This window comes from Odocoileus virginianus, chromosome 7 (assembly GCF_023699985.2).
Source record: "Odocoileus virginianus isolate 20LAN1187 ecotype Illinois chromosome 7, Ovbor_1.2, whole genome shotgun sequence".
Taxonomy (NCBI): domain Eukaryota; kingdom Metazoa; phylum Chordata; class Mammalia; order Artiodactyla; family Cervidae; genus Odocoileus; species Odocoileus virginianus.
In genome coordinates this window covers 2,034,599-2,054,873 of record NC_069680.1, presented here as the reverse complement: position 1 = coordinate 2,054,873, position 20,275 = coordinate 2,034,599, and the positions used below count along the sequence as shown (strand labels likewise).

Here is a 20,275-nt window from a genome sequence, read left to right as displayed (position 1 = left end):
ATTCTAAAAATTCCCCAGCAAGTCAATTCAATGTGTAGAGAGGCCTGGAATCCACTTCACCCAAACTCTGGCCTCACATTCTATCCGACCTCCCCATGTCCACCCCTGAGTTAACGGCCACAAAAAACATGTGTGCCTGGGAGAAGAGCCCACGCCTACAAAAAGTGCTACTGCTTGGCTGGGACCCTGGTAAGAGGCTTCATCCTGTCCTCCTCCTTCAGCCCCAGTATCTCCTCCCAAGAGGCCCCCAAACAGTGGGGAATTATATCCTAGGTATCTGAGAGCTTCTCCAGGCCTGGGCCGAGACAGAAGCCAGTCCCAGGAACAGAACACCATTTTGAGGTTGCAGTTAAATCTGTTCATTAGGATACACCCACCCACCTAAGATGAGAGAGCAATCAGGACTGCTTCCTCATGCTCTTCCACAGACCTTACAACTCTGTTCTACACACTAACTTCATTCAATAAATATTTATTAGGTACCTACTCCATGACAGGCATGGATCTAGGTGCCATAGAACAAACAAATAAGAATCTCAGATCGCACAGAGTAGGGGAGATAGCCAATGTCAGGTGGTGGGAAGTGACAGGGAGAAAAATAAAATAGGGAAAAGGTGGTAGATAATGTTGAGAGCAGGCAGTGGAGAGAAGGGGATCAATTTTGAAAAGGATGGCCTGGGAGGGCGTGACTGATGAGAAGTGGCGAGTCTTGGAGGAGGAGAGGAGGAAACCCATTTAGCTATCAGAGGGTGGCACAGGAATGAAGAGCCAGAGAAGGCTCAGGAAAGGCAAGGTGGTGACCATCCTCTCATGCCTTGTAGGCCAACACAAGGACTCAGAATGAGATGGGGAACAAAGCAGTAACAGAATCTGACTTACAGTTTGCAGCATCTCTCTGGCTGCTGTGATGAAAATAGTCTGTCGGGAGACAAGGGAGGAAGCAGGAAGGTCAGTTAAAATGCCGATGGGTAGCTTAGACCAGGATGAAAGTAGTAATGATGTTGAGAGTCAAGTGCTGGATATATTTAAGGCAAAGTCAACAGGATTTATTGATTAAATGGATGTGGGATTGAGAGAAAGGGAGGAGCCAGGGATAATGATAGAATTTTGGGGGACCTGAGCAATTGAAAGGATGAAATCACCATCAGCTGAGATGGTAAAGATTGGGAGAATGTAGGCAGTGGGGGGTGGGGGTGGCGGCAGTGAGGGTGGGAGGGTTCATTCTGTTTTGGACACATTAAACTTGAGAAGACTTTTAGACATTAGATGTGTTGAGTAGGCAGCAGAATATACATGGTTGGAGTTGGACCAAATGGGTTGAAATGATATATGTGGGAGTCACCAGCATATATAATAATACATAATTGTATGTATTATCATACAGCATTTCCATGTATGGTGAGATTGTTTACTGTCTGCCCCCCACCCCCACCCCAAACTATAAGCTCCATGAGGCCAAGGACCATGTCAGTTCCCACCCAGCAAGGTACCTGGCACTCGGTAAATATTTACTGACCAAATGGAGAAGTTGCCCAATTACTCCCTTAAGAATAGTCACAGCAGCCCACACAGCGAGAAGTACACTCTCTTGCAACCACAGCGCCAAGCCCAGCCAGCCCAAAACAGGGCCTTGGGTCTGTTCACCCCGAGCTTGAGATTCCAGAATGTAAGTGGATATGCTTGGCACATCACAGATATCTGGGTTTCAGCCTTGCCACATTCTCAAAGGGTGGAGCTGGGCGAGAGACCTGCCTGTCCTACCACATCTACTTCTCCCCGGGATGGGCAGGGGAGGGGCTGCCTCACCCACTCACGGGCAGAAAGACTGCATCTATCCAGGGTACAAGCACAGGTTGGTGAGAGCCCCCCAGAGGAGTCACTCCCCTCCTTCATGTATTCTCCCAAGTCTGAAAAGACCACTCCGCACCTGAAGGCGAGAACACAGACCTACTGGGAACCTATTACAAGTAACAGGTGAAAAAAAAAAAGTGACAACCACAAATCTTGATGAGATGAGAGTACTGCCTAATCCTTCGAGCTAAAGCAAGACTCCCTGACCAGTGGGCATTGTGTCTCTGCTTCACCCACCAAGTGACCAGGAAGACAGAACTACGGCCAATGAGTGACATAACCAGGCGTAAGATTTCAGCTCATTAACTTCCCAGTTTAGAATCGCTACCTTTGTGGAGATGATAAAAACAGCTCTAATGATCTGATATAGTCCCCTCCTTTCTGAAATAATGCAAGTGCGACCCTAAGATGGTTGATGGCTCTCCCAGGGTTACCCAGCTGCAGGCCCAGGACCAGAAGTAGGGTTTTAGCCCTCTATGGAGGGCTTCTTCAGTGACAAAGGAGGGGTAAGAGTTACAGTGGGAGTTTTAGGCATTAGTCTTATAAAATTATGTCCTAGTCAACAGGGAAACTACAGGTGTCATAGGAACACCAGGTACACGCTGTGAGTTAAGAACGGTTCCTTCGCTTGTACCAAGTTTGTCATCCTCCAGGGTTCTGCTTGGCTTTGGACTTCAGAATAAAGCTGTTCACAGCAGGACCCACAAAAGTGAAATAAAGACACACTAGCAGATTTTCTTTTTTAATGCAGATATATACCCCAGTAAAATGTTAAGGTGAAATTTTTATTTGTTTATTTATATTTATCTATATCTAATTTTGGGGGGCTGTGCTGTGAGGCTCATGGGATCTTAGTTCCGAGGGATTGAACCTGGGTCACAGCAGTGAACGTGCTGAATCCTAACCACTGGATCACCAGGGAATTCCCGTGTAAGCTTTTTAAAATCAACAAAAATTGAGTGCTTCCTCGGTACAAGTCACTGTGCTAAGTGCCTAGTGTGTGTGTGTGTGTGTGTGTGTGTGTGAGACAGTATCAGTAAGAGAGGCAAGCATACACACATACAAGGTCTTCAAGGCTGGCAGTGCAGTTGCTGACCGAAGACTGTAACATCAAAGAACCGTCTAATAACATGGAGTGGATCACTGTTAAGTAAGTGGCATAATGCGACTCAGAAACAGCAATTCTGTCTGCTGCGGGGGCTGGGGGATTTGTCAGGCAAGGTGCTTCTAGAAAGATAAGGGATTGGAGGTGGACCTTGAAGAGAAGAAAGGCTCTTGATAAGAAAGGGGAAAGGGCATGAGTAAACACAGGTGACCTTAATGTCAAGGAAGAGAAAGAAATTGTGTCATAAAAGGAAGGACTGGACCAGACCTGAACAGCCTTGGAAGTTAAAGTTCTTACAGGAGTGGGAGGCGCAGAAAGATTTCTGAACATAGAACTACAGGGTTTGGAATAGGTGAATTTAACAGATGTCTTCTGGGATACCAGTGCATGTAGGCATTGGATGAATGACTGAAGATGTACTTGTCTCTGTTGGGAAACTAACTTCAGCCTGGGAGATGAGCTGGCCTTGAGGTTACAAGGAGCAGGTCTGTAAGACCTGCTGAATGAAGAACTAGCAGGTCCCAGAGAATGACTCCTCCAGGTCATGGAGGCAAAGAAAGTTAGCAGAGAGGGTTCCTCAAAGTATAAATTTAGACAGCTGGAAGAATGGAAGAGCATAGGGAAGCTAGCTGAAGGCGGGGAGACGCAGAGCTGGTTTAGAAGCATTGACTCTGAAGTTAATTACATCAGTGTCCAGTACATGAATCTGGGGTTGGAGAGGCAATAGCTGAAGATAGAGTGTAGGTGTCTTTCCAATGGACAAAGAGTTGTGGGTCTATTTCCTTGGAAGGGAGATGAGAGGAAAAAAGAAAATGTAAAACTGAACCATGGGGACTTCCCAGGTGGTGCAGTTGATAAGAATCTGCCTGCCAATGCAGGGGACATGGGTTCCATCCCTGGTCTGGGAAGATTCCACATACCTCAAAGCAACTAAGCTGGTGCACCACAATTACAGAGCCTGCACTCGAGAGCCTGTGAGCTGCAACACTGAAGCTCCTGAGCCCTAGAGCCTGTGCTCTGCAACAAGAGAATCCCCTGCAATGGGAAGCCCTCACATCACAAAAGAGTAGCCCCCTGCTCCCTGTAACCAGGAAAACCCAGCACAGCCCAAAATAAATAAATACATAAATTAAAAAAAAAAAACAGAACCATGGTGTCCCACACTAGGAGGTGATGGTGGGCCTGAGTAATCAGAGAAAAACCAAAATGCCAAGGAAGGAAAAGTTTTTGCTGGGAGGGTAGTTTCAAAGGGGAGAGGGTTGTCAACAGTAAAAACAAAAACAAAAACAAAACACCCTACTAATCAATTACATACACTGAGCACATAAATAATAAGTATTTGTTGAATAAATGAATGAAAGAAAGCCCTTAGATTTGAGAACCCTCTTTCCACATCAGAAGAATGGCTTGTGTTGCCCTCAGACAAGTGGATTTCAATGCTAAATTTTATGTCGTCCTCCCTATAAAAAAACATGTTGCTTCTTGCACAAGTCATCCTGTCCAACACACAGACATCCTTCCCTCCTTTCCCCGTGTTTCCCCTCATTTCATTCCCAGTTTCCGAAACTCAAGCAACACAAACCTGTGGTGTCAAAGGAGACAGGAAACACCAACCAGAGTTTCTACTTCATTAATAACTGCCTGTGGCTCCTCTTACATAAAGGGGTATGTGGCAACTGAGCAGGAGACAGCGTTCTAATCCCAGCTGCACTACTAACTAGCTGTGTAGCTGAGGACAAGTTGCTCAACTTCTCTGGATCTGGGCTTTTAATAGACAAGAGAAGGTAGGTCTATCTGGACTCTAGACAAGTTTCGAAGGTCTCCTTGAGCATTAAAGTCTGCGATTTTATCATTCTCAGAAGGTCCTTGCAACACTCTCTAAGAAGGAAGTAAAGTGAGTACAAGACCCGGGGAAACGACCGCCAGACCTCTTACTCAGGCGGAGCGCCAGGATAGGAGTGTACCCAGAAAGTGAGAAGGTGCTGCCGGCCCTCGCGGATCACCAGCGAGCAGATCCCATCCCCAAGGCTGGGAAGGATCCCCACAACCCGAGCTCGATTCCCACCCCGCACCCCACCTTTCCTAGATTCCTAGACGGCCCAGAGGCTCTAAAAAGCCCTGCGGGAAAAATAAAGATTTCTTTCCCAGAGTCCTGCGCTGCTTTTGCAAGTCGGATTCCAGCAGACATGATCTGCAGCCTGATAATGACACAGTCTTCAGAAGGAGCGACTGTGCTCGTCTCGTTCGCTCAGAGTTCTGAGGACGCCTGGCCGCCCGCGCCGTGCCCCGACGTGCGGGCTTCCGACCCCGGCCCCGCGGCAAGGCCAGCTGCGCCCCAGCCCGGGGCCCTCCTTCCCTCCGTCGGCCCCTCAGCGGTCTGCAAACATTTCCTGCCCCTGCCCCCACCCCCACTCGGAGCTTCCCAGTTGGAGCGAGTTGGGCTCGCAGCCGGGTCAGGGCTCGCGGTTGCCCCAACTCGGCTTCCCGGGCCACGGGGGCTGGGAAGGGGGGGGGGGGTCCCGCCTGGCTCGGGAGCAGCCATCGGGGAAACCCAGGCGCCAGGAGCTGCGGGAGGTCGCTCGGGAAGCCCAGGTCTCCCGCAACAAGGAGGAAAACTAGCCGGGCGCTGACGACCCTGCTCCCTTCCCCGTCTTACCTGCTCGCTTGCGGGGGTGTCCTGGGGCGGTCGGCCTCTCCCGGCGCTGTCTCCCCACGCAGTTGCCCATGCTGGCTCTTCAGCCGGGCCCCATGCACCGGAGGCGGCGGGCTGATCGGCTGCTCCGCGCTCCTGCCCCGGACGGCGGCGTCCCGGGTCAACGGCTCCTGCTGCCAGGCATCGGGAGCTCACCAATCTCCCCCGGGGCGCGCTCTACCCCGGCACCGGCTTCGCCACAAACTTTGCGGGCGAGGGGAGAGAGGGAGGTGGCCGACTCCCCAGCACAGTCCTAGGTGGCCGGGCCAGGGGGGCCCGCGACGGTGCCCTGCCGAAGACCAGCTCCGCTGGAGGGGCGGAGAGAGGGGGCGGGCACCGCCGCAGATACTCCCGGCTAGCTCGGGGCTCCCAGCTGGGGCCGGCCCCCCGCAGCCTGTCACTCACCTGCGTAACCCCGCCCCAGCCCAGCCCCGCTGCCTGCCGCCGGCTCGCGGTGCCCGCGCCGCCGCCGCCGCCCGCCCCAGGTGCGCATGTGACCGACGGCACCGCCCCCTCGGGCCGGGCCTGGTTTTCTCATTGGTTTCCCCCAGGGTGCGGACCGCCCCCTCGGCCCCACCCAGCCAGGTGCCCGCCCCGCCGCCCGTCTCCCGGGGAGCTGGGCCGGGAATTATTCGCCCTCAATGGCCCCCGGCTGCGTGCCCTGCAGCAGCCTTCCCTTTCCTGAGCCACCGCCCCGACTCCAGGCCCCGCCCCTTGGGGAGGGACCGTCCCCATCCCTCCCGGGAACTGCCTGGCCTGGAGCCGACAGACACGTGATCCAGGGAGCGCCCCGCCCCTCAGCCTTCGCCAGGCGATTGGCTCGAGGAGGCGCGTGCGCTGAGAGCCCCGGCCCGTGCCACCGCCCACTTCCCCTCCCACGGTCTCCAGTTCGCGTCATGGCCGCCGCCGCGGCTCTGGAGGCGGTGGCGCCTCTGGGCGCCCTGTGGGGCCTCGTGCAAGACTTCGTCATGGGTCAGCAGGAAGGCCCCGCTGACCAAGTGGCTGCAGGTACGGCAGACGGCGCCGGACGGCTTCCTCTTTGGGACATCCAGAAGGGAGCGGCCTCAGCAGAGGCGCCTGGCGGGAAGGGAGTAAGGGACAGCGGTGACTTTGAGAGATTGGTCCGGGGCTGGTTGTGAGCACCGCATGCTTGAGAGCCATAACAAATTGCGAGTCGCTTGCAGTCTTCCTTAAAACGCCCTTACGCCCCTCGTCTCGGTTTATTGTCACTGTGTGCGCTGGCCGGGGTTAGGAGACTCATTACGGTTTCAGAGATGAGGAAACTGCTGCCCAGCGAGGGCATGAGACTTTCAGATGAGGCCGGTGGAGGAGCTGGGACTCGGACCCAGGTCCTCCAGTTTAGAACCAGGGGCTCATGCCGCGAAAGCATGTTGTTTCTATGAAGTTGACGTAAGAAGCATCTTCAGCGGCATCAGCCCGAGTCGCGTGGCATGTTGGGAGTGGCCGGACGGCTGGATCTCTGACTGGCTGTAGTTGCAGAGAGGAGGAGAGTAACCTGTCTAGGGGGAATTTGAGATGTTCTGCGTGTCCTTCTTAAGGCTTACCCTCCGTTTCTTGTTAAAGTTCTTGATTAATTTGCTTTGTGACTTTTTAATGTGGTGCAAGGGGTGCTTGTTTTTATCTTTTCCCCAGATCTCCTGTTTCCCGCTTTTGATCAGTTTAGGAATCTCTTAGTTCTAGCAGCTTATCTAAGATTTGAATAAAACAAAGATTTCCTTGGAATTCTGAGACTTCAGTCTTTTAGGAAAAGAAAAAAAACCTAAGTAGTTACTGAGTGTTAGAAGGTCTTCAGACCTGACATTTAAGTAATAGAATACAAAGTAATCTTGTCAGTACAGATGACTTTTATTTTTGGAAATTCTGCATGTTTTAGGGAGAAGTAAAGGATACATTTCTCTTGAAAACTGAACATAAGCACTTTCAGGATGTGTAAAAAATGAATAAAGTGAATTTGTCAGAAGCATAAACCATTGATCCTTAGCATATCCCACTTTCATTCAATGCTTCCACAATTATCTAACACTTTTTTCAAACATGATGCAAAGTTATATATAAAAACAAATTACATTAAATCTGTGCCCGCCAGGGACTTACAATGTAGTGGGAGAGGCGATCATGCAAAGTGTGAAAAGGACTGCAAGAGGTATTTGCAGGGTGACGTGGAAACATTAAGGAGTAAATGAATTGCCGGATGCAGTCATTCCACTAAAGCTAAACTTACAGCTCTGTGCACTGTAGTGCGTTGTCAGTGCTTATAATTAACAACTGCACTGTTAATCAGTGTCATTTTCCCCAATGTTTTATTATTAAAAACTTCAAACATCCAGTAAAGTCTTAATAATTTTTTCAAACACACACCCACTGCCTAGATTTTACCATTAACATTTTAATATAATTTGCTTTATCATGTATCTGTCCATCATTTAAATTGCAGCTATGAGTACACCTTCCTCTTAACTGCTTTGGTATGCATGTCATTAACTAGGGTTTGTTTAGTTTATTTTGGTATAAAGTTTGTGTTCAGTGACGTGTACAACTCTCAAGTATACATTGATTGATTTTGAAAAATGCATACACCTACCAGCTGCCAAGATAAAGAACATTACTATAAAAAGTGTTATTTGTAACTCTTTCCTTTCCCATTTATATATTAGGAACAAAGTAATTTAGGGTTTTCAAATTCAGAACACAATTGCAAAGCCAGCATGAATAAGGACTGCCAAGTTCTTAAAATATTTTTGTAAAATTTGTATTTTTTATGCCTGAAAAAAAAGTGGCCTAAACTATTGTCTAGTTTAAATTTAACTCAGCTTAGCTAAGTATGTAATACTAGCCCTGTTGTAATTTAACCCTCCTGATTAGGAAAGGAGGTTAGTAATAACAGATAACTAACAGAGGAGTAATAATAGATAAGGTTGAAAAGGTTTGGTGGGGTTGAATGATGCCTAACCTTGGATTCTAAGCAGAGGGATTTGAATGACCTATTCTACATAATTGGAGTCAGTGTAGATCCTTGAGCAAGGGAGTCATATAGTGAAGGTGAATTTGAGAAGGATTAAGTTGGTATTCTTATATCACAGCTTTAGTTAGAGTTGTTGAAGGGTGACAGAGTTTTGAAGCATCCCCAGAATAAGATATGCTTTCTAATCCTCCAGCCTAAGTCAAGCTCTGTGCTTGATGAAGGGGACCAACTTTCTCTTCAGCCACTCATAGCAGCAGCGCCTCCTACAAATGTAACTGCAGAAGGAACACCCTGTGATCACAAAGGTAGTTACCACCAACTTTGTTTTGCATTTGAGTTCCTGATGAAAATAGGTGTCAGATGCAGAGGGTACAAATGATGGAAGAGAAATGACTTGGCAGCCTAAGGGTTAAAGACTTCTCAGCCAGGCATTCCGTGGCTGCCACTCCCCTCCTGGATCTTTAGTTCCAGGCAGCCACCTTGATTTGCTCTTCCCCCCGAGTGCTTTTCTTCCCAGATCCCTCCACTAGCTCCATCTAATTCAAGTTAGACCTGGGATTAAAGGCCCAGTTTGAGTGCTCAGTGCCTGCCCCCAAGTGTCTCCTGATCCTCTAGGCAGACATCATCTCATACTAGAATCTTTGTGGAACTTATTTCTCAACCACTCATACTTTTTACCTGACTTTAGTAGCTACTTCTGTAAACGTCTCCATATCATACCCTACTGGAGAGTCCCCTGGAGACTAGCATAAGTAGGTAGCATAAGAGATGAATAAATGAATAAGAGATGTTGAAGGAAGAATTTATGGAATTTGAGGCCTAACTAGTTACAGGGCTTGGAGGTAAGAGAGGACTCTTAAGATGACCTCAAGAATTTGAGCCTGAGGATGAGCAAAAGAAAAGTACTTTGTCCAAAAATTGGAAAGGAGATTTTGAACACGTTGGTGATGGATATAAAATGTCTTCCTCTTATTTGGATTTGCCTTCATTTCAGTCTTCATTGTATTTTCCCCACATTTGTAATTCCATGAGACCACTATTCTTGAAATCAAAAGGCTGTTAAAGAAAAATAAATATAGTTCTGAGAAAAGTGTGGCATCCTCAGCAGAAAGGGAATTTTGAGAACTTGATTGGAACTGAGTACCGACTGGGATTTCTCTCTCCTGTTCCTTCACATCCTCCCCCCTGCCCCCTTGGCTGCTATTCAAGAGGCTGCGACTCCATCAGACAGAAGTGTGATTGTGCATTCTGTGTCAGTGCTCATGGAAATACTCCTTTGACGACTCCTCAGTGCCCCACATGAGCTGGTGCCCTGCTAAGGAAAGAGTGGGTAGTTTAGCAGGTGCTAGTAGGTTCATTTTTAGAGAACAAATCTTGAACACACTGGAAAAACTTAGATCTACCTAAATAGGGAGAGAAACTTACATTTATTTTTCCTTATGCCTGTGAGACTGCTGTTGGTAAAATTAGCTTTTTAGCTTCTTTCATCCCTGGAGTTCAAGTACATAACTAACTTCCAGGTATTCAGGTGTTTTTCATTTGGAAGAACTAATCACTTGAAGTTAGTGATGGGGGGTTCCATCCCTGGTCCTGGAACACCCCACATGCCGTGGAGCAACTAAGCCCATGCACCAGAGCTATTGAGCCTGTCCTCCAGAGCCGAGGGACCACAACTACTGAATCCTTCGTGCCCTAGATCCTGTGTTCCACAACAAGAGTGTTAGTTGCTGTTGTATCCAGCTCTTTTTGACCCCATGGACTGTAGCCTGCCAGGCTCTTCTGTCCATGGGATTCTCTAGGTGAGAATACTGCAGTGGGTTGCCATTTGCTTCTTCAGGGGATCTTCCCGACCCAGGTATGAACCTGGGTCTCCTGCGTTGCAAGCAGATTCTTTACCATCTGAGCCACCAGGGAAGCCCACAACAGGAGAGGCCACCGAAATGAGAAGCTCATGCAGTGCAACAGGAGAGTAGCCGCCCGCTCTCTGCAGCTAGAGAAAAGCTAATGTAGCAATGAAGACACAGCACAGCCAAATAAATAAAATTACATTTAAAAGAAAGTTTAAAGATAAATAAATAAAGTTAGTGATAGATCGTCCCACATGGGCCTCCCTGGTGGCTCAGATGGCAAAGAATCTGCCAGGAATGCAAAAGACCTGGGTTCAATCTCTGGGTTGGGAAGATCCCCTGGAGAAGGGAATGGCTCCTACTCTAGTATACACTTAAGAATTTAACTCCTTTCCTATGTCACCCCAGTCTCTGTTTGTATCACTATAGTAACACTGAACTAGTTGTTTTTTAATGTTTTAAATGTCTTTCTGCCCCCCAAAACTGGGTTCCTTAAAAGCTCCCTATCTATATTTCTTTCTCCAGTCCTGACATGTTAGTTGATTTATAATAGATTTCAATAAATAGTGAATGAATAAATGAAAACAAACATAAATGATAATCTTTAAAAGAATGGTTAAAGGAACATGTAAAAGGGACTAATTTTGTTTGGGAAATCAAGGAAGCCTTCACAGGAAGAGTTGCAATTTGAGCTGTATCTTGAAGAGTTAAAGTTCCTCAGACTGACAAGGGCAAAAAAGAGGCATTCCAAACCAAGGGAGCATGTCTCCAGGCTTGAGGATATGTAAGAGCTGCTCATGTTGAGAACTCATGTGACTGAATGATAGGAGCTATGATGAAAGGTGAGGCTGGAGGAGATTGAGGGCTAAATCATGAATGACATCAAGCCAAGGAGTCAGGTCTTAGGCAGTGAGGAGCAAATGGAGATTGGTGAACAGATAATTAATTGTACATTTTAGATAGATTAGGGATGGATCAGAAGGCTTTTTAAACAGTGAGATAGATAAAATTCACTGTAAAAAGTGGGATAAAAATGAGATAGATAAAATTCACAGTAACCATTTTAAGAAATAAGTGGCTTAGTATATTCACAATGTTCCACAACTATCAGCGCTCCCTAAAAATTCCAGAACATTTTCATTCCACTAAGAAGTGGAAGGCTATTTTGACAGCTGTCACTGATAACCTGGTCATAGGGATGAAAAGGAAAAAAAGATGAAACTTTGAAAGACATTTCTAACATAGGCTCAACAAAACTAGAATAAAATGTTAGTTTTAGTCATCTTTTTGGAAACATCCTCTAAATACTGATTCTAATTTTTTGCCACCTTACTTGCATTTTTCTTACTATTATTTAGTGTTGCAACAGCTTTACTGTCTCTTCATTTTTTTCCTTTTTTTTTTTCCTTTGGGCTGTACCACATGGCATGTGGGATCTCAGGTTCTCAGACCGGGGATCAAACCCGTTACCCCTGTCATGGAGACTCAGAGTCTTAACCACTGGACCGCCAGGGAAGTCCCCAATTTTTTCCTAATTTTATATGACTTTTGTACTTCTCTTTTATGTTGGTGCTGCATTAATTCAAGAGGAAATCTTTGTGAAAGGATGAAGACTGAAGGGCTGTGCTAGGAGAATTTGCCCATATACTGGGATTCAAGAAATCACATGTAAATGGATGTTTCTTTGTAATTATTAATACAAAGCAGCCAGTTTTGTAATAATATATACTGAATGCTGAAGAAGTCTTTTTCATTTATAAAATTTGAGGCCAGCTGTAGGAGTGAGATTGACTATAGGGAGTATGAGGGGAACTCTATCTGGTGACGGAAATATTCTGTGTCTTGGTTTGGGTGTTGGTTACTCTAGGTATACTTTTGTTAAAACTAATCAAATTATACATTTCACTGTATATAAAGTTTACCTTAATATTTTTTTAATGAAAAAATTAGAGGTGACTGAATGGGGCCTAGTACTCAAGTCTTTGTCCTATAGCATTTGAGGTATTTCCAAAGAGAGACTCTAGCTGAGCATCCACAGTGGGCTCTGATGGTATTGCTGAAAAAGGGTGCTTCAGTCCAGTGATATTCTTTGCTATTAACAGTTATCAGTCCCCTGTGGCTTCCTGTATGCTAACACCCTTGTGGCTGCTACAGAAATTCGTTTTTAGATGGGTTTTTCAGCAGAGTTTCCTGGATTCTGTCCAGGAGATTCCAGAGAAGTACCCTTTTCCACCGTCCCAAGTGGTACAGTAATTTGTAACCGGGAATGGGTCTGTTTCTTAAGTATTGTCATTACAGGATGGGATGTAGAACCTAACTCTCGGTGCCTTAGTTTGTCCTGTTAGTCTAGCTGCTGATCTTCCCCCACCCCACTGCTTGCAGATTTTTTCCCTTGGCTCTTTTTCAGGAGCAGGGGCAGCAGCTGGGCCTTCCACATCCTGGCACGAGTAAGGCTAAGAGTGCCTGATGTCTAAATTGGTGCCAGTCACGATCTGTGAATCCCAGCTAGAGCACTCTCTTCCTCAGTCAGATTGGGCTTCTTACTCTAGTACCAGATTACGCCTCTGCCCAGCTCAGCTCACAGCTATTGTTCAGAGACCACAGACTTAAGGGGAGCTGGAGTTTAGTTTTCTCAAGCCTGTTCTTCCCTTAGCCAAAGTCTGGTCTTGGCAAGAGCTGACTAATTAGGTCTTGTGTTTAAAGGTACGTAGGTTGAGGACCCAGAACAGACTGTGGAAGTAATTCCCTGATTGCCACACCTTATTGAGCTAAAACTCCTCTACATTAATCAAACGCTTAGAAGATTGCTAACCTTTCACTCTTAGTTGCTCCTTTGAAAATTTATCCTATGATAATTCTGTTAGATCTAAGTGAATTACCATTGTGCTGTTAAAATTGCACTTTCAAAAATATACTTACGTAATATACTCACATGGTACAACATTCAAAAGGTGAAGAAAGACCCACAGTGAGAAGTCTTCGTTTCATCCCAGGCAGATGAATTAACTATATTACTCAGTTCAGTTCAGTCGCTCAGTCATGTCTGACTCTGTGACCCCACGGATTGCAGCACGCCAGGCTTCCCTCCCCATCACCAACTCCCGGAGTTTACTCAAACTCATGTCCATTGAGTCTGTGATGCCATCCAACCATCTCATCTTCTGTCATCCCCTTCTTCTCCCGCCTTCAATCTTTCCTAGCATCAGGATCTTTTCAAATAAGTCAGTTCTTTGCATTAGATGGCCATATTGGAGTTTCAGTTTCAACATCAATCCTTCCAGTGAACACCCAGGACTGATCTCCTTTAGGATGGACTGGTTGGATCTCCTTGCAGTCCAAGGGACTCTCAAGAGTTCTTCAACACCACAGTTGAAAAGCATCAGTTTTTCGGTGCTCAGCTTTCTTTACAGTCCAGCTCTCACATCCATACATGACTACTGGAAAAACCCTAGCTTTGATTAGATGGACCTTTGTTGGCAAAGCAATGTCTCTGCTTTTTAATATGCTGTCTAGGTTGGTCATAATTTTTCTTCCAAGGAGCAAGTGTCTTTTAATTTCATGGCTGCAGTCACCATCTGCAGTGATTTTGGAGCCCAAAAAAATAAAGTCTGTCACTGTTTCCACTGTTTCCCTATCTATTTGCCATGAAGTGATAGGGCAGATGCCATAATCCTAGTTTTATGAATGTTGAGCTTTAAGCCAAGGTTTTCACTGTCCTCTTTCACTTTCATGAAGAGGCTCTATAGTTCTTCTCTTTCTGCCATAAGAGTGGTGTCATCTGCATATCTGAGGTTATTGGTATTTCTCCTGGCAGTCTTGATTCCACCTTGTGCTTCATCCAGCCCAGCATTTCTCATGATGTACTCCACATAAGTTAAATAAGCAGGGTGAATATACAGCCTTGACGTACTCCTTTCCCGATTTGGAACTAGTCTGTATTACTCGTGTATGATATATCCTCACTAAAGGGAGCCTCTTGATGAAAGTGAAAGAGGAGAGTAAAAAATTGGCTTAAAGCTCAACATTCAGAAAACTAAGATCATGGCATCTGGTCCCATCACTTCATGGGAGATAGATGGGGAAACAGTGGCTGACTTTACAGTTTTGGGCTCCAAAATCACTGCAGATGATGATTGCAGCCATGAAATTAAAAGATGCTTACTCCTTGGAAGGAAAGTTATGACCAACCTAGACAGCATATTAAAAAGCAGAGACATTACTTTGTCAACAAAGGTCCATCTAGTCAAGGCTATGTAGTCATGTGTGGCTATGAGAGTTGGACTATAAAGAAAGCTGAGCACCGAAGAATTGATGCTTCTGAACTGTGGTGTTGGAAAAGGCTCTTGAGAGTCCCTTGGACTGCAAGGAGATCCAACCAGTCCATCCTAAAGGAGATCAGTCCTGGGTGTTCATTGGAAGGACTGATGCTGAAGCTGAAACTCCAGTACTTGGGCCACCTCATGCGAAGAGCTGACTCATCTGAAAAGACCCTGATGCTGGGAAGGATTGAGGGCAGGAGGAGAAGGGGATGACAGAAGATGAGATGGTTGGACGGCATCACCGACTCAATGGACATGGGTTTGGGTGGACTCTGAGAGATGGTGATGGACAGGGAGGCCTGCATACTGCGGTTCGTGGGGTCTCAAAGAGTTGGACCCGACTCAGCGACTGAACTGAACTGAAAGGGGGCAATGAAGGGCAAGCCGATTAAGTGTTCGAAAAACAATATTTTGTCTGGAAACTATTTCAGGCTGAAGGCAAAACTGTCCATTAATACTGTACTCTGTGTATGAATTTGTTTCTCACAGAGGTTGACAATTCCAAAAGTAATATATAGCTGCACTAGGGTTGAAAAGAATAAAAAATGGTAGATAATGGGAACCAAGTTTCTCACTGTCCAAGAAACAAATTATAAATAAGCAAGGGGGAAGGCTAGAATGGACCCTGTGGTACTATATTAGAGTGGAGACTCTAGTCTGATCTTCTATTTAGTTTGATATATATGGATAGGTACAGAAATAATGATAATATGTGTATACACATAAGTTAGAATACGTACATATATTTCCCAACTCTCTCTGCCAAGGAGGGCCTAAAAGCAGTGATATCACAATAGCAATGAGTGCAGCTACTTCCATATCTTGGTTTTTAATACCATTCTCCAGTAAAGGGAACCAGGACTTCTTGGGGCAAAGGCTGATTCAAGGGTTGGGGCAGGGAAATTACAACATGAACCTTTAGTATTTTGTAGTGCCAAAAGGTAAGAAAGCACTTTAAAAAAATAAAAGGATAGGGTATGTCAAAGGGACGCTGGTGCCAACCAGTGTAAAAAAACTCCTGATGGCTAAAGATAGAAAATTGAGCAACAAAATAGTCTAGTACTGGATTATAACCCAAGACATAAAATATGCATGAGCCTATGCTGATATAAATAACTAAATAAATGAAGGGAAGAGGTGAATCTTCCTTAGAATAACTCCGAATAACATAGATAAATACTCCTCCTTCTAAGAAATGGAGCTTAATCTCCCCTTTGTCCTAAGTCACTAAGTGTGGACTCTGGACTTAGTGACTCCCTTCCAAAGGAAAGAATCCAGGAAAAGGAAAAATAATAACTGTATGCGTGGTGCAGAGACCTGCTGGCACTACCTTAACCAAGTGGTCAGAGTTAAAATCACCAGTGATAAGTCGTGTTGATATATTGTACCTGTGATAGGATGTGATGAGAAAGGCACTTTACCTCTATGCTATTATTCTTTCCCCAAATCCATAACCCCAGGATAAACATGAAAAAAAATCATCAAATGACATTTTATGAAAATATTGATACTTTTTAAAAATACCAAAGTCATGAAAAACAAGGAAGATTGAGGGATTCATTATGGCTAGTTGCAATGTGATATCCTTAATTTTATCCTGAAACAGAAAAATTACATTGGTGGAAAAATTGGTAAAATCTGACAAAGTCTAGAGTTTAGTTAAAAGTAATATACAAATGCTCATCTCTCTTCAGTTCAGTTCAGTTCAGTCACTCAGTCGTGTCCGACTCTTTGCAACCCCATAAATCACAGCACGCCAGGCCTCCCTGTCCGTCACCAACTCCTGGAGTTTATTCAAACTCATGTCCATTGAGTTGGTGATGCTGTCCAGCCATCTCATCCTCTGTTGTCCCCTTCTCCTCCTGCCCCCAGTCCCTCCCAGCATCAGGGTCTTTTCCAATGAGTCAACTCTTCGCATGAGGTGGCCCAAGTATTGGAGTTTCAGCTTCAGCATCAGTCCTTCCAATGAACACCCAGGACTGATCTCCTTTAGGATGGACTGGTTGGATCTCCTTGCAGTCCAAGGGACTCTCAAGAGTCTTCTCCAACACCACAGTTCAAAATCATCTCTCTTAGTTTTGACAGATGTACTATGTAAGATGTGAACATTCAGGGAACCTAAGCACAGAGTATATAAGACCTCTGTACTACCTTTACAACCTTTTTTCTTTAAACCTAAAACTATTCCAAGGTAAAACCTTTTTTTAAGTCTACCTCTCAACCCCATTGGATTGCAAGCAGATCAAATCAGTCAATCCTAAAGGAAATCAACCTTGAATATTCATTGGAAGGACTGATGCTTAAGCTGAAGCTCCAGTACTTCGGCCACCTGATGCAAAGAGCTTATTCATTGGAAAAGACCCTGATGCTGGGAAAGATTGAAGGCAAAAGGAAAAGGGGATGTCAGAGGATGAGATGGTTAGATAGCATCACCGACTCAATGGAAATGAATTTGAGCAAACTCTGGGAGATGTGAAGGACAGGGAATCCTGGCGTGCTGTAGACTATGGGCTCATAAAGAGTTGTACGGGACTTAGTGACTGAACATACACACACTCATTCCCCTAGCTGTCAGTCTCCTTCCCTGGAGACAATCAGTGTTACTAACTCCTTTTTTCTTCTAGAGATAAAAATATAAATAGATACAAATAGAAATAATTCCCCCTCCCTTTAAAAACAATGCTATGCACATACTATATATTAATACTATTTATGTACAAAGAATTCCAAAGTTCCAAAGAATAGCAAGGAGAGATAAGAAAGCCTTCCTCAGTGATCAATGCAAAGAAATAGAGGAAAACAATAGAATGGGAGAGACTAGAGGATCTCTTCAAGAAATTTAGAGATACCAAGGGAACATTTCATGCAAGGATGGGCTCAATAAAGGACAGAAATGGTATGGACCTAACAGAAGCAGAAGACATTAAGAAGAGGGAGCAAGAATACACAGAAGAACTCTACAAAAAAGATCTTCACGACCCAGATAATCACAGTGGTGTGATCACTCACCTAGAGCCAGACATCCTGGAGTGTGAAGTCAAATGGACCTTAGAAAGCATCACTATGAACAAAGCTAGTGGAGGTGATGGAATGCCAGTTGAGCTATTTCAAATCCTGAAAGATGATGCTGTGAAACTGCTGCACTCAATATGCCAGCAAATTTGGAAAACTCAGCAATGGCCACAGGACTAGAAAAGGTCAGTTTTCATTCCAATCCCAAAGCTCAAACTACCGCACAATTGCACTCATCTCACATGCTAGTAAAGTAATGCTCAAAATTCTCCAAGCCAGGCTTTAGCAATCTGTGAACCATGAACTTCCAGATGTTCAAGCTGGTTTTAGAAAAGGCAGAGGAACCAGAGATCAAATTGCCAACATCTGCTGGATCATCGAAAAAGCAAGAGAGTTCCAGAAAAACATCTATTTCTGCTTTATTGACTACGCCAAATCCTTCGACTATGTGGATCACAATTAACTGTGGAAAACTCTGAAGGAGATGGGAATACCAGACCACCTGACCTGCCTCTTGAGAAACCTGTATGCAGTTCAGGAAGCAACAGTTAGAACTGGACATGGAACAACAGACTGGTTCCAAATAGGAAAAGGAGCACGTCAAGACTGTACATTGTCACCCTGCTTATTTAACTTATATACAGAGTACATCATGAGAAACGCTAGGCTGGAGGAAGCATAAGCTGGAATCAAGATTGCTGGGAGAAATATCAATAACCTCAGATATGCAGATGACACCACCATTGTGGCAGACAGTGAAGAAGAACTAAAGAGCCTCTTGATGAAAGGGAAAGAGGAGAGTGAAAAAGTTGGCTTAAAACTCAACATTCAGAAAACTAAGATCATGGCATCCAGTCCCATCACTTCATGGCAAATAGATGGAGAAACAGTGGAAACAGTGGCTGACTTTTATTTTTCTGGGTTCCAAAAGCACTGCAGATGGTGATTGCAGCCATGAAATTAAAAGATGCTTACTCCTTGGAAGGAAAGTTACGACCAACCTAGACAGCATATTAAAAAGTAGAGACATTACTTTGCCAACAAAGGTCCGTCTAGTTAGGGCTATGGTTTTTCCAGTAGTCATGTATGGATGTGAGAGTTGGACTATAAGGAGAGCTGCATGTGGAAGAATTGATGCTTTTGAACTGTGGTGTTGGAGAAGACTCTTGAGAGTCCATTGGACTGCGAGGAGATACAACCAGTCCGTCCTAAAGGAGATCAGTCCTGGGTGTTCATTGGAAGGACTGATGCTGAAGCTGAAACTCCAATCCTTTGGCCCCCTCATGTGAAGAGTTGACTCACTGGAAAAGTCCAGCGATGCTGGGAGGGATTGGGGGCAGGAGGAGAAGGGGACAACAGAGGATGAGATGGCTGGACAGCATCACCAACTCAATGGACATGAATTTGAGTGAATTCCGGGAGTTGGTGACAGATAGGGAGACCTGACGTGCTGCGATTCATGGGGTCACAAAGAGTCGGACTCGACTAAGCGACTGAACTGAACTGATGTTCTGCTTTTAAATCTTTTTCCATTATTAGTGTAAACATATAGGTTTCTCAGCCTTTTTTCAATTTCTTTTCCTAAGTTAGCTACAGAGAATTCCATTGTATGGGTGTACTATATATAACTAATTTAACTGGTTTCTTATCATTGATGGCCATTTGTTATTTACAGTCATTTGCTATTATAAACTACTCTGAAGAGAAAATTTGTACATGCATTATTTTGCACTTTTAAAAGTACATAGGGTTAATTTTGAGAAGATTCCCTGGGTTAAAGCATATGTATTGATGCATTTGTAACTTAAAAGATACTCTCAAATTGCTCTTCCTAGGGACTTCACTGGTGGTCCAATGGTTAAGACTCTGTGCTTCCAAAGCAGGGGGCACGGGTTCAAACCTTGCTCAGGGCATTAAGATCCCTCATGCCAAGTGGATGGGCCAAGAAAAAAAAACGCCGTCTATAAAAAGGCTATACCAACTTATATGGCACCTACAGTGTTTGAGTGCCTTATTTCTGCCTACCATCACCGAACATTAGAGTTATACAAAATGTTTGATCTTTGCCAGTCTGTTTGCATTCCTGTTTTTAATATGGTTGAGCATCTTCTGGTCTTGCCCATTTTTAAGTTGGTTGTTGGTCTTTTTCTCATTGATTTGTAGAAGCTCTTTTTATATTGGTAAAATAGCCTTTTGTTATAAGAATTGCGTGTATTTTTTCCTAGTTTGTCTTACAATTTTTTTCTTGCCTTGCTGAAAATCCATGTTTTTTTTTTAATGTAGCTAATTTTAATTAATCTTTTCTATTATGGTTAAAGTAGAACTTTATGTTATACTCAGAAATGTTCTCCTGTTTTTTTCTTTAATCCATTTGAAATTTACTTTGGTGAAAAATTCAGAGCCATTGGTTTTTTGTTTTTGTTCTTTTTTCCCAAATAGCCAATCATTGCAACATCATTTATTGAA

General features: G+C 44.8%; 2 protein-coding genes across 6 annotated transcripts in view; one reads left to right on the top strand and one right to left on the bottom strand.

The window, feature by feature from the left end:
* The window catches only part of UBTD1 (ubiquitin domain containing 1), a 51,140-nt gene extending 44,730 nt beyond the window's left edge, over positions 1 to 6,410 (bottom strand). The window contains exons 1-2 of one of the 2 annotated variants that reach the window (XM_020883472.2): positions 5,613 to 6,410; positions 880 to 918 (exon numbers count right to left, since the gene is read on the bottom strand). Coding sequence is in view for 1 of the 2 variants with exons in the window: in XM_020883471.2 (XP_020739130.1) it covers positions 5,613 to 5,682 (70 nt within the window). In the remaining variant the exon portion in view is untranslated. The remainder of the gene's footprint in view (positions 1 to 879; positions 919 to 5,612) is intronic. The other variant, XM_020883471.2, reaches the window with a different exon arrangement.
* Positions 6,411 to 6,500: 90 nt separating this feature from the next.
* Positions 6,501 to 20,275, top strand: part of MMS19 (MMS19 homolog, cytosolic iron-sulfur assembly component) — a 36,690-nt gene continuing 22,915 nt past the window's right edge. For 2 of the 4 annotated variants that reach the window (XM_020883475.2, XM_020883474.2), the window contains exon 1: positions 6,502 to 6,656. In XM_020883475.2, coding sequence (XP_020739134.2) covers positions 6,545 to 6,656 — 112 coding nt within the window. In that variant the 5' untranslated portion in view covers positions 6,502 to 6,544. Of the gene's footprint in view, positions 6,657 to 8,824; positions 8,937 to 20,275 lie in introns of all 4 variants that reach the window. The other 2 variants (XM_020883479.2, XM_020883478.2) reach the window with 2 other exon arrangements.